The following is an 18,269-nucleotide window of genomic DNA, read 5'->3' on the forward strand; positions in this document are numbered from 1 at the left end:
CCTTAACTTAATTTATGGCACCGGAAAAAAATAGCCTCTTGGCTCTTTATCGTAGTAATAATATATGGGTACACCGTTCTGGCAATTTGTATAGTAAGGGTATGTAAGTTCGGTTCACTTAAACCTTGGTATTATCCAGGTCTACCTACTCACTGATGAGACCTCAATAAAGGTCAAAACCGGTCTGGGTAGTAACCTCTCCTCATAATGAAGAACAGTAATACATCTCCTAGGAGCTGCATTTTACATTATGAGAAAATATTAAGGATAGTGATGGAGCTTGCTCCACCTTTGCTCCGAGTTGCCCTAGTGTTGTACTACCCAGGTGTTGACTTACGCTTGGACTCGCTGATAGTTCTTCGGCATAAAACTCTTAGATATCGATCTCCAAGTTTCGTATCCAGCTTTAAAATAATGAGGGATTTATTATCCCCTTAACTTAACATATTTTATTTTACTTTATTTGAATTATTTAATTATGATTTTTTATGGTAACGTAAAATAGAAATAAACCGATTACTAATAGTGGTAATTGGTTTATACATCACTGAATGTGCAAAATTTAATTTTGCAAATTCCATCACTGAACATAATACCCATTAACAATGGATATTAAAACTTGGTAAGGTGTGAATATTGATCCAGGTGTGATATTGATAATGAGGCATAAATAAAATCAGTAAACAAGGAATAAAAATTATGAAATATATATAGGACCAGAAATGTGACAGTAATGCAGGCTGTTTCAGAGAATTGTCCTCAAATGATAAACAGCGCAAATAGTTTTGCACTGTTTATACATGTTTCGTTAGATATCATAACACATGAATTAAAATCTATAAAATATTTTAGCTGTTGGCATCTCTGCACATACTTTAATATGTCAGTACAAAAGTGTGACAGGCAAAAATATAGCAACAAAAAGGGTGCAAATTAAAAAAATATATTTACTCAGTTGTCCTTCCTAGCCCTTTTTCTTTCAATCTGTTTATAATATCATCAGCCTGCTCGCAGTACATAGATTCACCATGGTACTCATCAAAATGTATATCTAAACGCTGTGAACAGAAATAAGAAATATATTTCGGCCAAAGCCTTCAGCACTAAAAATTTATAAATATAGTAGATCTCTATAAATTTGATCAATTTATCAGCGTTAAATTAAATAAAATTATCTCAATGTTTTACACAGTTTCTTCATATCTTTCCCCCAACACACACTCCACAAAATCCCTTGTAAAGATATAAAAATTGATTGCAGATACCCTAATTCAGCATTTATGAAACATTCACACATTATCTATAATATTCATTATACTAGATTTATGAAGTTAACTACTGATTTGGATTTAAAAAAAAAACTTTAATAATATTAAAATTCTACTTTCCACCTTTACATTAAAGTCATCTTCAGGAATATATATATACATTGCTTGGAAAGAAGTCAACAGACACTATAGTGTAAGGAACAAACGGCCACTGTACCCACCTTAATAAGATTTATGACCTCCTTTCACTGCAATGACTGCAGCAATCTTATGGGGCATACTTTCCAGAAGCATACAATAGAAATGTCAATGGGAATTTTGGACAATTCTTCCTGTAGGCATGTAATGAGATCCTGGACTGTTGGGAGGCAGATGTTCAAAACGTTCCGATACCTCTCAAAATTCAGTGTTCGTGGCACCACAAACAGAGATCTGAGGCCAAACCAGAAAAAACAGGACCATAACATCACACTGCCACCTCCAAATTTCATAGCTGGGGGTTACACACTCTGGTAAGAGATGTTCACTGAACATCTGCCACACCTGTCCATTTGTTTGATAGAGGGTGTAGCATGATTTGTTACTCCATAATGCAGCTTTCCAAGCTTCCATGTCTCATTGTACATGCCCTTTGCACCATTGAAGATGACACTGCATGTTGGTTCAAGTATGCGTGGCTTTGAATATTGCAGTGCTACCATGGAAACCCATGTTGTGAGCCTAGGTTCTGAATGTTTTTGTGCAGATTCATGTTCTAGTTGAAGCCCAGAACTCCACATTCAACTTGTCGGCCAACAAATGGTGATTTTACATGTTATCCTTCATAGCACTCTATGGTCATGTTTGGTGTGTTACGCACCAACTGAGAGTATGCTTACAAAAAATATATTTCTCTGACATTTCAAGTTCCTTAATACTGAACAAGAGTTTTTGCTCTCTTAAGGTTTCTACCTAAGGAGAACAAACCAATTCAAAATAGCTGTCAGGTAAGTGAAACCTTATCAAAATGGACTAATAAAAGGCGAATATACAGACACTTGGGCAGTACCTATGTCTTCTAAGTAGTCCACTAAAGCAACTCGTGAATGCCAGGGAGTGTATTCCCGTAAGCTCTTTGGTGAACTTATCTCATGAAACTTTGATAGTTTCTACATTTGGATTTGAAATAATGCCAGATCTAATATCCACTTGACTATATAAGAAAATAAGAATTTTCTGAATGGATTGAAGTAATTAATTATAACTTAATTACTGTGATTCTTATTTCTAAAATTATTATTTTTGCATCAAGTTATTAAACCTTACTTTTAGTCTTGATGCTTTATTTAGTTTAGTGAGTCCTTGAAAATAAAAAGCATTAGGTACTCCTGTTGAGGTTTTTTATTTTATTTATTTTTTTTAAGTTACTACTACTTTTAAATAGCCATTATCTGATGTTATTTTTTATTATTTCTGTTTGTAGAGATCAGTGTCAACTATAGTGTGGTACTCTAAAATAGGTAATCTGAAGACGTGCACATCCTTAGATTATCCAGAGTAAATTTAGAGTTATTTTTTACTGTACATTTTTTAAATTTTCTTTTCAACAAAACAATTAAATGTTTTATTTTTTGATTTATTTATTTAATTTTTTTTTATTGGTTGCAAGTTTATAACAATGGCAGTGGTGATATTTCCATGTGATATATAAACTCTGCTCATTTCTTCAAGAGTTATCCCCCCCCCCTCATAAAGTTATTTATTACTTGTGTGGAAGGGAGATCTTAAATTATCCCTCTACCACACACACATGTACACACAAAAGGTTTCAAAACTGGATGATAAACCCTTTAAGAACCCATCTTTTGGAAGAATGAAGGTGGATTTCTGGGCAAAATTTTTAAATCCATGTGAGATAAGGTGTTAATTACACAATAATGTTTAGGCATAGGACTGACTATGCTGAACATTATTATACTACAGAATTTCTGGTGTCTAGAATGTGCCTATTCTTGATGCCACTTTAAATTTGAATATTTATTTAAGGAGAGTGCTGAAGATGACTTGTTATTCTCAAGGTTGAAATATTTGGCAGGAAAAGCTTTTACTTTTCAGTTTATTTTAATTGTTTCCTTTATCCTTGTGTCTATGTGTAGACAGTTAGATAGTTATCATCACCATCGCACAAGTATCTTTTAAACAACCTTGCTGCTCTCTATTATCTCTTGATGTGTTTTTTCCATTCTGATATATTCTAATTTGACTGCTATTTTATTTCCTGCGCATATTTCTTGAATCACTGTAAAAGCTGATTTGGTATATTTAAATCAGCTAATATTTTAAACAATTTCTGTTTGTCAATATTATCAAAGGTTTTTTTTTTCATATTCATGCGAAGACTATGTTTTTTTTTGAAATTCTCTTCTCTTTTCAATTAATAATTTTAAAGAAAGATTGAGTCCATGAAACCTTTTCAGAATCCATTTTTGTTCTTCTGTTAGTTTGTCCTTTATTCCTAAACAACATTTTTAGCTTCCTTTTTAATATTCTTGCATGTGTGTGTGTACAAAAAAAAGATCATTGCAATAACTAAATGTAGGTTATATTATACATGTGTGTATACAAGAGGTGTGACAATTTAATTCCCAGAACAGTCACATGGTGTCACCTGTGTGGTTATTTGTTTGGAGTGATGCGAGTAATCGTTGTTGTACATCTTTTAACTAATGCATTCATAAACCTCAACCGATAGAGCCATTTGCTAGTTGGCAATTACAAAAACAATAGAGATCTGCATGTAAACTTCAGCATAAAAATGTGTGATTGAAATTTGGAGCAGCATGTTAACATCAAATTTTGTGTGAAATTCGGCAAAACTGCAACTGAAACATTGAAGCTGTTGAAAGTGGTATATGGTGTAGATGCTCTAGTGGCATAAGAGATTCAAAAGTGGGTGAGAAGATGCGAATGACAACCCCAGAAGTGGGCAGCCAAAAACAAAAATGACGGACGCAAATGTGAACAGAGTGCAAGATTTGGTATAGTCTGACAGATAATTAAATGTGTGATTAATGGTTGATGAATTACAAATGAATTGGGAAACAGTCAGGGTAATTTTAACTGAAGAATTGGGTATGCGAAGGATTTCTGCAAAGTTTGTGTCTTGGATCTTGATGGATGAACAGAAGCAGTGGTGGCTTCAAGTTGGTTGCTACTGATCTTTCTGCAAATAAGCATGTTTCAGAGAGTAATTACAGGTGACGAAATCTGGTGCTTCCAGTACAATCCCAAAACAAATGCCAGAGTATGCAGTAGAAAACCCAGAGTTCACCATGTCCAAAAAAAGCAAGCATGTCACGTTCGCAGTTCAAAATCATGCTGGTGTGTCTCTTTGATCACAAGGGGATAGTCCACTATGAATTCATTGTACAGGGACAAATGGTCAACCAACAATGCTATTTAGAGGTGCTGAAAAGATTATGAGATTCTGTTTGGAGAGAAAGACCTGAATTGTGGCCTGACAATGGCTCATTCATCAACACAATGCAGCAAGCCATAGTAAGTTCATTGTGAGAGTATCTGGCAAAAAATTTATTACTGAATTAGGTCATCCTGCTTATTCACCCAACTTACTTAGCTCCCTGTGATTTCTGGGTGTTTCCAAAATTAAACACTGTGGGAAAAGGGCAAAGATTTTCTGACATTGTTGATATCCAGCATAATGTGATAAAGGAACTCAAGAGTATTCTGGAAAAATAGTTCCAGGCCTGTTTCCAAAAATGGCAACACCATCTAAACCAGTAGTGTATAAATGCAAAAGGGGACTACTTCAAAGGCAGCAGTAGTCACTAATGTATAGTTCCGAAGGTAGATCAGACTATACAGGTGCATTCCAGGAATTAAATTGTCACTCCTCATATATATATATATATATATATATGTTAAAGATACCAAGTTATTTTAAATATAAACTTGGTTTTTTTTTTTTACTCCATTTCCCAAGTAAGCAAACAGACAAGTCAGTCAAGTTTGCATCTGCAAGTGTTGCAAGGTGCAAACTTCACTGAATTGTCTTGGTATCTTTAACATATATTATACTCAAGGTAAAAAACTTTCTACATATATATATATATATATAGAGAGAGAGAGAGAGAGAGAGAGAGAGAGTTATTGCAGTCATCTTTATTTCCTTTTTTTTTTTTATAAATTGGTAGGTCTGATGACTTTTTTCAAGAGTTAGGTTTTTCCCAGTAATCAAACCTTAAGAATTTTAGGAGTATCTTTCTTTAGATTTTTCACTTGTGTTTTTGTGCAGTTCATATTTATATTTTGTTCTCCTGATGTCTTCCTGTTTTTTAATTTTATTCATTGCATTTTTAGTTAATATAGTAATTTTCTCTGTTAGGTTTATTCTTTGTTTTTTTATATTTTTACTTCTTTGGAACAGTCTTCCCCATACCATTTCATTTCCCCCCAATGATTACCATCCTCAGCACTTCAAAAAATACATCAATGAATTCCTTTCTTCTCTCTAATCACTTGTCCACACATAATGCCAGACCTGTGACACTGTCATGTCACAAGTTTTGGAGTCTCTTGTGTGGGACTGATATATATACACACTAGTGGCCAAAATTGTGGAAACCTTTTGAAAAAAGTGTATTTTTGAAGTTTGATGGCTCATAACACCACTTTTTTTTTGGTGTAATATCATAAAATTATATATCAATGGAAAGATAATTTAATCAAGTATGTAATGCAACAAAGTTTGTTCAATTATCTGTATTCTATGAAAATTTATAGCCAAATAACCAGAAAAAAGAAGCACAACTTGCTTAGGTTGATATGAAGTAGCATTCCTTCATTTGAATGTAGCCAATGAGCATGAGTGTTTAGAGAGCCAATCAGGTGTCATCTTGTTTTGGCAATGAGCCAATAAGGTCACAGTAGGATTCAGATGTTGATGTCATGTATTGGAGCTGAGAGGAGGACATTTGTCTTAGTGTTATGTGATTGCTATCAAGTTGGTTGGTTTTTTGTGTTCTTTCATTTAGTGAGCTTGTAAAATGTAATAAAATTAAAGAAATGGCGCAAAGAGTTGAACTGGTCACCCAGAAAGCGATGTAAAATAGTACTATTAAGTGAACAAGGCTACAGTTATGAAGAAATTAGAAGAAAAATTAGTGGAAACTTAACCAAAGGTGTCATTTCTAAATTACTGAAGAGGTATAAGGAGACTCAGTCACTACAAAACCAGACTGGTAAAGGCAGGAAAAGGTACACAATAGCAAGTGATGATAGAAGAATCAAGAGACTGTGCCTACGTGACAGAAGAAAATCATCATTGTATACAAGATGAAATGGCGCAATACAATGTGAAGTTGGGTGCAAGGACTGTTCGATGCAGATTGCAGGAATTTGGTCTAAATGCTAGAATTCCACTAAAAAAGACATTTTTATCTCTCAAACAAAGGTTAAAAAGATTAAACTGGGCTAAAACCCATGTTAACTGGACAGCGGAACAATGGGACAGTGTTATTTGGAGTGATGAGACCAAAAATCTCCGTTTGGTAGTGATGGCATAAAATACGTAAGGAGAAGAATCGGAGAAGATTTGCATCCTGATTGCATTACACCTACCGTGAAACACCCACTTAATGTTATGATCTGGGGTTGTATGACATCAAAAGGTGTGGGCAGAATTTGCATGATTAATGGGAATATAAATGCCCAAAAATACATAAATGAAATACTCGAGCCCAAACTGAAGCCTTCCATACATGATCTTTTCCAAGATAATGAAGCATTGATATTTCAACAGGATTCAGCTCCATGTCATGTTGTTGCTGTGAACAAAAAGTGGTTTCAAGATAATCATATTCCACTGCTGGAATAGCCCAGACCTTAACCCATTCGAAAATCTATGGAGCTGACTAAAGAAACCTGTTAGTCAGAAGCAACCCACCAATAAAACCCAATTAATAGAAGCAATAATTCAATCTTGGTTTCACATTATAACAGCTGCAGAACTAAAACTTGGTTCACTCCATGGAAAGGCATTGTAAGGCCATAATTAACGCAAAAGTACCCAACTAAGTATTAACTCACATTGTGAGAATTTTTGTATATCTCATTTTTTTTGTGTTTCACTTTTCTTCTTTATAACTGCTGTTCTAATAAAAAATCCTTCATAAATGTTATTGCATTACATTCTTGATTAAATTATCTTTCCATTGATATATAATTTTATGGTATTACTCCAAACAAAAGTGATGTTATGAGCCATCAAACCCCAGAAATACATTTTTTTCAAAAGGTTTCCACAATTTTGGCCACTAGTGTGTGTGTTTGTGTGTGTGTATACATATAAATCTATCTGGTCTCAGAATAACTTCACACAAGGATTGTTTATTTAAAAAGCACAACCATATCACAGGATCCACAAGATCCTGTGAATATTTTCTCAGGGACCAGGAACATTCCAAAAAATGATGATGGCAAAGATTCTTAGAAAAAATATCTTTTAGAAGAATTATGTAAGCAGAGGAGATGCACATAAGTATAATTTACAGAAAAGAAACACATACATATAACTTCAATGGAATTATAGATGTGTTTCACTAACTGGACAATGTCATTAGGATCTAAGAGATGAGACAGAAAGAAAAAATGGTGATAAAAATCTACAGTATTCTATACTCAACAAGAAATTATATTTGTTTCCATATCAGCAATGCTCCAGTTGGAAAGATATAGGTTCAAATCCAGTTTAAGATGTGAAACACCTTTATCAAGCATTTTCAGATGAAGGTGAGTTAGTCAGTCTCATATTGAGGCAGCAAGGTTGCCTCTCTCAGAAACTCCAGTTTTTCATCTTGCAAAATAGGCAAGCTGGCCAAAAGAACAAATACACAATATAGACCTAGGCAGATAATGCAGGCAGAATTAATTAGCCTAGCATAAGGTTTAAGCAGGTTTCTAAGAAGCCAAGTTACTTGGATGTGACACACCACTGAGCCTGACATGAAAAGGGATGAGACGTAAATATTCTTGTTTCAATCCATTATCCGAGTACAAGCAATTGAGTTTGCACGTGAAATATATTTTTCACATTTATCAAGTCAAAATAAACTTGTGGGCTACTGATTTATACTGTTTATATTTAAATAGGATATCTCTTTTATACTGAAATGGAATTTATTAAATTTCTTACCTTATACATTTTCTCATATTCTTGAATACTCAAATCTCGAAACAGTTTCCACTGTTCTTTCATTTGTGGATCTCCTGAAATGTATAATAATACATTAATAAAATTTTTTTCAGATGATTTAACTTTTTTTTTTTTAATACATTTTGGAAAAGTAATAACAGAGTGAATATCAGCCTTATACCTTCATAATACACAATATCAAATAAACATATAGGGGAAACTTCTGGTAACTGTATATCAAAATCATGTTTACCTTAAAATGATGACTTTAAATAATTGATCTAACATTTTATGGGGGAGCGATATCCAGGAAAAGGAAAGCCACTAGTGGAGTGCCTCAGGGGTCTGTTTTAGCTCCATTGCTGTTTAACTTGTATATTAATGATATAGGTGAAGATTTGGACGGAGAGATTCAGTTATTTGCAGATAATGCAAAGTTGGGACGAACCATGAAGTGGGCCTTACAGGAAGACTTCAATAGATTGCGTGATTGGGCATGGAAATAAGGATGTGAGTTCAATGTTGCAAAATGTAAGGTTTAAAAATTTGGAAAACAAAGATGGGATGCAGAATTTATGCTTGGTGAGAATATATTGTTGGAGGTAGAGGAAATAAGAGATCTGGGGACGATAGTGGATAAGGGTCTAAAATTTAGGGGACACATCACCAAAATTGTGAATACAACACAAAGGGGTCTGGTAATGATGTAGAGGACACTGACGTGTAGAAGTAGGGAGATTCTTGTTCCGTTGTATAAGGTTTTGATTAGGCCGCACATGGACTATTGTGCCCAGATTTGGTCACCAGGTTTTCAGAAGGATGAAGAGATGTTGGAAAGGGTCCAAAGGAGACTGACTAAGGTAGTTTCTGACCTCTGGAATGTTGAGTATGAGGAAAGATTGAGAAGATGTAATTTGCAGAGTCTGGTGGATAGGAGGAAGATGGGAGATATGATAGAGACCTACAAGTTGGTAAGAGGTTGTTATGGGATCAATGCTGGAGAAGTTTTACAGAGAATAGTGGGAGATCAGGGGAGAACCAGAGGTCATCCCTGGAAATTGTATAAAGAGGGTACGAGTAGGGGACTGAGAGGCAGGTTTTTTTCATGCAGAGTTGTGAATGATTGGAATGCCTTGCCTGAGAATGTGGTGTCTGCAAAGAGTTTGAATGTGTTTAAAACACGGTATGATGAGCTGTGTGTGTGATAAAAGGACCTCCCAGATGAGTCTTTCTTTGACTTCATGAGGTCTTGGGGTGGTAATAATAATAATAATTTTCTTTTTTTTTAATTTACTCATTTCTTGACATGGTAATTTTCAGAATATACCTAAAATGTGCAAAATATATTAAATGTGTCCTACATGCTCAATAAGCATATATTAGAACTGACATTTGTACAATTTTTCTTTCTCCTGATGTCACCTCATTGTGTCAGCTGATGGATTAGGGTGTGCTCAAAGCATTAAAGAAAAAATATTGCCACAAGCTCTTTTAATTATGCTTATTGATGTGATGGATGATGGAAATAGTATGCTAGATATGCTAAAGAAAGTAAACCTGAAAGATGTTATTTACTAACTACTCATGTAATCAGACTGAACCAATAATGGAGAAAAGTTACTTTCTGAAGATGAAAATGAAAATGAAATGGTGATAATCTGCTATCTTTATTACAGGAAATGCTAGACTGTGAAAAAGCAAATGATGACAACATACAGGAATGAAATGCAGAAAGATGAGCAACAACAACTGACTGACCATGACATAACTACTGTGGTAAATGAAGATGATGAAGAAAATGACACCGAGACTGCACCAGGAGCAGAGAAAACACAGAAAATGAGTTATAATGAAAGGGTCAATACACTCAAGGTGACACCAGCTTAGAGAGAAAAACAAGAGAAAGCAAATGAGACACTGGCACAAGCTCTCCAGAAAGAAGAGAAATAAAACAGGAAAACAAACCATAAAAATTTTTGCACTGACCCTATGGTATACTCGTGCATTTGCTGTAATTTAATTTTCTAAAGTTGTGTAATGGTTACCATTATTAACAGACAAGATTTCAAACCATGTTTGAAATCATGAAAGAAACACAAATTGAATTACCATTCAATTTGTGTTTCTTTCATCCCACATCTGCTATTTCCATATTTTTTCAGAAATTATGTCCATCAATAGGACATTTTCATTTATCTATTTCCATTTATGTCAGATAATCAGGACTCACTGTATTTAACACACTCACGAGAGGCAGTGAGCCTCTCGTGACTGTGTTAAATAATAACTTGCCAAAACTGAGAAAGTTTTAGTCATTTTTGTTTAGATTCAGATGATGGATATGGACTTCACAGCTTCTTTATATAATCTAATAAAAATTGGCTTTTATATAAAACATTATGTCTTATTTCAATGAATACTCTGTCTAACAGATACGGTGGGACTGGCAAGACCTGACTTATCAGAATCAAGCTGGATATAATCTTAGTGCTCTTCCAGATGAATTCGAGCAGAGTGACCTGCCTGCCCAAAATAAGAGAAACTGCATGAGCAAGGAATTCTATCCTGAACTCCAGGTTAGAAAAGTAAAGGATATTTATCCTTTGAAGCATGTAAGAATGAATTTAGTTTGCAAATCAGACCGAAGGAAATAATGGTTAATCTGGCAAGCTTCTCAGACATACCATTGACATGGGAATGGAGATCCTGATACTACCTCTGAAGAAGGGAGTGGGCAAAGGCCAAAATTATCAACTATCAAAACTTAAGTGCATTGTGCACATACCTTATGCACCACCACTTCCCTTCTAAAAAGAGAACTGTCTTTCATTAGAGCTACTTTCATCTCCAGTGGTGGTTATGATGTTCGGTTGTTGACACTAGAGATGAAAATAGCTCTAACAAACAGACAGTCCTGTTTTATGAACAGGGTAAGTGGAGTATAAAGTGTCTGCATGATGCACTAAAGTTTTGCTAATGCCTGACTTGTGAGATGGATAATGAGGAGGGGGCATCAGCATCAACATACCTTCATGTATACTGAAAACTACCATTACATTGTTTTTGGATTACGAATGTCCAGGAATGGAAGGCAATTGTGTTTTATTTCGAAAGTAAATTTAATTCTTGGATGGAAATGAATTAATTTTATGAAGAAAAACAGAACACTCAAGACAAAGAAGAATTCTGGACTAAAAGTTCAATAAAATTACATATACATTTTTCTCTTGGTTGTTTATACTGTGAAGCACTGTTATGAATAACCACTAACACCTAAGCTGATCCTATACATACATCAAATCTTGTTAACAGTATCTCCTTCCCAACGTTGTACTAGTTAGTTCATTTATTTGTGACTATGTAGGATCTCTGGAGATGCATCAATAGGACATTAGAATGATGACAAAGAATGATCACATAGTAAAATGTTAAGCCATCATCCAGGGTAACTACAACATGTCATTTTAACAGATCTTGTTATAACTATATTGTTGTTATGCCTATGAGATGACAAAGACAAAAATTTCATTTCCACTTCAAGTGGCTTACAAGAAACTACAGATTTAAATAAAATAAATGCAGCTTCAAAATGAATTCCACTTTCAATAGGAGAAAGGATATTATGAAAATCTTTATTAATATCAAACATGAAATCCATATTGGGAATGGTTTTTGAAACTGTGAAAAAATTCTAAAGATAGGAATCAAAGAATTTTTTTTTTTTTATTTAGCAAAACTGAAATTTATGATATTCATTAACTGTTATTATAAAACAACTATTAACTATTATTGAAAGAACTGCAATGGATTCACCTCTCTCTCTCTCTCTCTCCTCCCCCTTAGCCAACTATTTAACCAACTACCCTTAGGTAACTCTATGCATTGAAAATGGCCTTGAAATTATTACTATTACCTTAAGACCCCCATTGGTCTTAGAGTAAAAATAACATTAAGAGATAGGAAAACAAATACCTGGATAAGATCTCAAACAGGCGTCATGGATATTGTAACATGCATTAAACAGGCTAAGTGGAGATGGGCTGCCACATTGCCAGATGCAGTGATGGAAGATGGACTAGAAAAACAACAGAGTGAAGACCAATGGATGGAGCAAGACAAAGAGGAAGACCAAGAAGAAGGTGGAGAGATGAACTAGAACAAATTGCAGGAGTGAGATGGATGGGAGAGGCAGAAAACTGAGTGGTCTGGAAAATCATGGGGGAGATCTTCGTCCAGCAGTGGACAGAACCAAAAGGTTGAAGAAGAAGACCCCATGGAGTCAGAGACTCATCTAGGAGGTCCTTTTGTCATATACACAGCTCATCATACCACAGCTTAAAAATATTCAAATTCTCTGCAGACACCACACTCTCAGGCAAGGCATTCTAATCATTCACAACTCTGCATGCAAAAAACCTGCTTCTTCTCACTCCCTTGTTCACACCCCCTCCTTATACAGCTTCCAAGGATAACCTCTTGTCCTTCCCTGAAATGAGAATGAAACTTCTACCAATATTAAATAATTTATTTCCAATGTAAGTGAATTCCATATATTAACTGTTATAGTTATGTTTGATACTTTTGCATTTATGTTCCTTAACAATCTTGTATTTTGCATATTAGATCTTAGAAGGTAGTTTAATTCTCCTTACCTTCTTCCAACAGCCGAAAATGCCTTTGTGCATTTTTGAAAAATTCTGGATCATCATCAGCCTTTATACTTCCTAGTATGTACACCTATGAAGTTAAAAATAAATGAATCATTGTGAAAGTAAGAAGGTAAAAGATCCTTCAACAAAACAAGAATGAACTTATACAAATTAAGTGGATATTGAATCCAACATTATTTCAGAGCCGAATAGAATTATATGAACTTTAGTATACCATCTATACTAGTAAATCAAACATTTAAATATGCACTATCAGTTTAAGTAATATTTGAAAGTTGTATATAAAAATAAAAAAAACAGTGCATCAAGGTGACAAAAAATATCTTGACAGGTTCAAGCCATGCAAGCATCCACAAAGAACTTGGGAATAAGTAAACAAATAATACAGTAATGTACAAAGTATGATTATATAAAAAAAAAAGATAAAGAAAAACTTATCTGACAAGTTGAATTGAAAAGATTCTGGTAGTCTTATACATTAGTTATACTAATGTACATCTTATACTAATGTCTTATACATTAGTTGCAATATATATATACTATATATTAATTAGAAAAAACTTTTAATTAACATTTCCAATATTTTTTGCAAAATTAAACAGCCATCATCAGGGAACAATAATCAAACTGATATGTGCACACAGAAACTATACATTGGCTAAGGATGACTGAAGCAGAACAACAAAGGTAAGTCCAAACTCATAAATAGTGATCCCTAGTGTGCTGGGATAGGTGTTCTCGACTGTTGGGGTAAACAGTCGAGAACACCTATAGTTTTCCAGATTTGATACAGTTTCATACTATACCATACAACCAAATCTGTTGAGGTTCAATTGATCCTTAAGGCTGAGGCAGATTCCAGGAAAAGTTTTTCTTTAACTTTGCTCCGGTGCAGTAAGGTGGCCTTTTTCCATCATATCATGTGGTGGATGTCCAAAGGCATGTTGGCAAGTCCTGAGTGTCTGTAGAGTGGAATCAGATGTAGTCTTTGTTTTTGACAATTCTGATGTTACACCTGTTTGCTAAATAATGCTAAACCCTGTTCCACTCACCAGATGGTCTATGACAATTGGTTGCACAATCATGTCACATCCAGCCTATATTCTAGACTTAGCACCGAGTGATTTTGTTTGGCCATCTGATGACCAAACAAATTCACTTGAAATAGTGGAAAATGAAAAGAATAACCAGATGGCAATGGAAAAGATAATGCATTTATGTGGGGTTTTCCACAGAACAAAACACGAGATTGTTTGGCAGAAACTTGACAAATGGTATAACATAGAAGTGAAAGAAGGGATAGATGCAAGGGGAGGGAAAGCAGAGTATGAAAGAGGGAGAGCATGAAAATAAGGATAGAATTTTGTATGATGATTCATTAATAAGAGAAGTGCTTGAGGAGAGTGTAATGAAATCGGGTCTTCCTGGTGACAAGATTAAGGATGTTAGTGATGCTGTAAGGATGCATAGAGTAAAGCCAAAAGAGATGTTTATTTTGGCTTCTAGTTGAATATTATCAAACTCCAGCTTCCTTTCCACATTTTAAGTTTCTGATGACTTTTTCTACTTCAAATATTGATGGTATACTCCCAACGGCATTCCTCTTAAATATTTTCTACCACTATTCTGTCACTACATCATATCTTTTGTAACAAACAATGTAATAATTAGGCTTTCTTGCATTTTTCTCTGTATTCTCTAAGGGTATCAGCAGACTTAATATTTGTGTATTTTATGTCTACAATTCACCTCTGAAAGCAACTGAACTTTGATTCTTTTAAGAACTTTCTAACATATTCTTCTTTTCAATATGAAAAATAAATAAATAAAAAAATCTAACCCTTAAGTTAAAAAATAAATAAATAAAAAAAAAACCATCTTGGTTAGTTTTGACATCTAGTCCTTACTGACCAAGTTTATTTTGGTTTACACTCTCCAACTGTTATCAGAGGTTCCATCACATAATCAATCTGGTCCAGCTAGACACTGATCTCAATATCCTCTGGTCCAATACTCACCTTTTACATCAGTGAAGGTTTAGGTTTGAGAGTTATTTAAAGAGAGTGCTGAAGCATTTCTCCACTGCCCAAACTTAAATCAGAATGACTGTCTATCGATTACCAAGATTTGGGAGAATCTCATCCACATAAATGGCAATGGCCAGGAATAGCATGCTTCTCCCCTTTTTTTTTTAAAAAAAATGCTGTAATTTAATCATTTTATTTGTCTAAATTTTGTTAACATTTGTATTATCAAATAATTTTATTTTGTAACCACCGGTACGGTGGCTTTAAGGTATATGAGGAACAGCTCTCTAAATATGATTAACATTCTTTGTTCTAGCTTCACCTAAGTTAATTTCTGGCCAAAATATTTGTAATAATAAAAATTATTATTCTTTATTCTTGTAAATACTTGTGTCCAATAATCAATCTTCATTTTTATCCTGGTCAAAATTAAAATTTTTTTTTTTTTTTGTTAGTCATATTTGAAACTCCAATTCTCTCTTTCTCTCTGTATTATACATATTCATCATCATCAAATTAATGACACGTACTCTCAAGGGATGTACAGGATATGATACTATTACATGAAAAATTTACATCATTACTAACTTCTTATATACAATTTTCTCCAAATCAATCGGTTATCTGTCAAGCTCAAACATTATCAGATCTTATATTTCTATCTTCTAAGGCAGTTTTTATCATGTCAATCCACCTATATCTTGGTCTCTGTCTGGGTCTTTTTCCTGCCAACTTGGCAGAGAACACTTGTTTTGCTAATCTTTCCTCTCCCATTCTAGTTAAGCGACCATACCATCTGAGATTAGCTCTGCTAACACATTCCTGGATGCTAACAATGTCAAGTTCTTTCCTAATATCCTCGTTTTTAATATGATATTGCCACTGATTCCATCTGTTCACGCCCCTAATCTTTCTCAGGACTCTCAAATCTGCAGTTTCCAGTCTTGGGTCAAGTGTTTTACTTCTAACCCAGTTCTCAGATCCATAAGTTAAAACTGGTTTGAACACTGTCTTGTATACAGCTAATTTAGTGTTCCGACTAATTTCTCTCTTATTCCATATGAATTTATTCAATTGAATTCCTATCATACCAGCTTTGTTGATTCTGTTGTCTATTTCCATATTTAATTTACCATCTTCACTAAAAATCGTGCCTAAGTAGTTGAAATGTTGTACTTGTTCTATAGGTTTTCTATTCACAACATAGTTGACATTTTCAATGATTCTGCCTATTTTCATTGTCTTTGTCTTTTTATTGCTGACCTTCATACCATATCTATTACAACAGCTATTCAATATAGTCAGGGAATCTTACAAACTTGTAGCAGATTTATTTAGAAGTATAACATCATCCGCATAAAGCAAAGAGCTGACATTACCATTGTCAATTTTGATATCAGGTTTAATACTACTTTCCTTCATAATGTAATCCATATAGATAATCTCTGACACCAGATTTAACATTAAACCACCTTCCTGTACTTCCTTCAATTCTAAATGCTGACTTACAACTCAAATAAAGACTAAGTATTGCTTGATATAATGCTCCACTGACACCATACAACTGTAGCGTTTTGAATAGCTTTTCTCTTGGCACCTTGTCATATAACTTTTCCAGATCTACAAAACTTAAATACTGATCTTTGTTATATTCCCACGATTTCTCAACCATTTATTGTGAAGTGAAAATTTGAACCTGACAGCCTCTATTTGGGCTGAATCCAGCTTGTTCTTCACCAAGCTTCTCTCCCACAATTCTCCTCAACCGTTTCTCTTATATATAATCTATTACATGAAAAGAACAAGCTGACAAATATAGAAAATATATTCTTAAAATTATCTCAAAGTGTTTTAAAATATTTTATTAAAATATATATATACAGTCTACTTAAAAGTATACAAATAATGAAAGTGTTAATTTGCTCCATCAATGTTTTCATACTTATCGTGTTATCTACTTTGTATTATTATATCAACTAATGTTGATACAATTGATATAATATCTTAGTTTTGAAGCTGATTTATAAGTAATGTATGTAGTTCTGAAATACAGTGGGAAGAAGTATAAAATGTTTTTAGCATAAAATGATTCTTTCTTCAAGAAAGATCAGTTTAAAATCGACTTTTACTGAAAGTGCTCAGCCAAAAATCATATAGGTAGAATACTATACTTAAAGAAATTTACAACTATTCTTGTGTTCCATCCAAAGTTTTTATAGTGAGAATTAACTGTATTATCCAGTTTTAAAAACGTTTTCTGCTTAAAAAGTAAAACTTTTTAAAATATGTTTTGAGAATAAAGTGTTTTTGGACCTTAGAAAATTGTATGAAAATCAAACCAAAAAATATTTGCAAAAATAGAAACATTTACCTAAGTATCGGCAAAAGACAAATATGGAAACAAAATAAAAATTTATTCATTCAAGAAAATGCTCAAACAGTTTTTCATAATTCTCAAATTAAGTCACTGATGATTGTATTCTGATATAAATTATGTAACACAATGGTAATGGTGAGTTAACAGAAATAATTGTAGCAAGGTGAATCAGTCGTATCTTGTGGGGAAAATTTTAAATAAAATTCCATACCTGAAGTAAATGGTGCACTGGATTTTTTTTCAATTCTTCCATAGACCCAAAAGACTCAAATCCAGCACAAACCACACCTATAAATTGAATGAAATATTGGTGTGATAACTACAAGGACCAGAGTCACAAAAAATAAAAAATGCAATGCTCGGAGATTTAACTTTAATATGCTTTGCTGTCCAATTAGCTGACAGCATTGTCTGGAAAAGCAACAATAAAGAACATACAAAAAAGATCTGAACACTTAACAGCCATTGTTGTCTTTTTTTTAAATGAAAGCAACTGCCAGCCTGGTTGAATGAGTGGTTAGCATATCTGCTCTCCAAACTTCAGGTTTTAATCTTGCCATGCACATGAAAAAACATTCATAGGAATGTCATATAGGTTTATAAAACATAAACCTATGTGTTATGTGACTAACACATAAACCTATGTGTTAGTCACATAATGTTATGTGACTCATATATGTTATGTGACTGTTATGTGACCACATATATGTTATGTGACTCGCACCCACTCCGTGG

At 33.8% G+C, this 18,269-nt stretch overlaps 1 protein-coding gene across 1 annotated transcript in view; it reads right to left on the reverse strand.

Annotated features, from left to right (window-relative positions):
- Nucleotides 1–18,269, reverse strand: part of ArgRS-m (arginyl-tRNA synthetase, mitochondrial) — a 156,374-nt gene that overhangs the window by 75,884 nt on the left and 62,221 nt on the right. The window contains exons 7-10 of the mRNA XM_090409394.1: nt 17,746–17,822; nt 13,113–13,197; nt 8,461–8,534; nt 952–1,058 (exon numbers count right to left, since the gene is read on the reverse strand). Coding sequence (XP_090265520.1) covers nt 952–1,058; nt 8,461–8,534; nt 13,113–13,197; nt 17,746–17,822 — 343 coding nt within the window. The remainder of the gene's footprint in view (nt 1–951; nt 1,059–8,460; nt 8,535–13,112; nt 13,198–17,745; nt 17,823–18,269) is intronic.

This window comes from Typopeltis vanoorti, chromosome 19 (assembly GCF_054136105.1).
Source record: "Typopeltis vanoorti isolate ZY-2024b chromosome 19, IOZ_Tvanoo_1.0, whole genome shotgun sequence".
Classification (NCBI taxonomy): domain Eukaryota; kingdom Metazoa; phylum Arthropoda; class Arachnida; order Uropygi; family Thelyphonidae; genus Typopeltis; species Typopeltis vanoorti.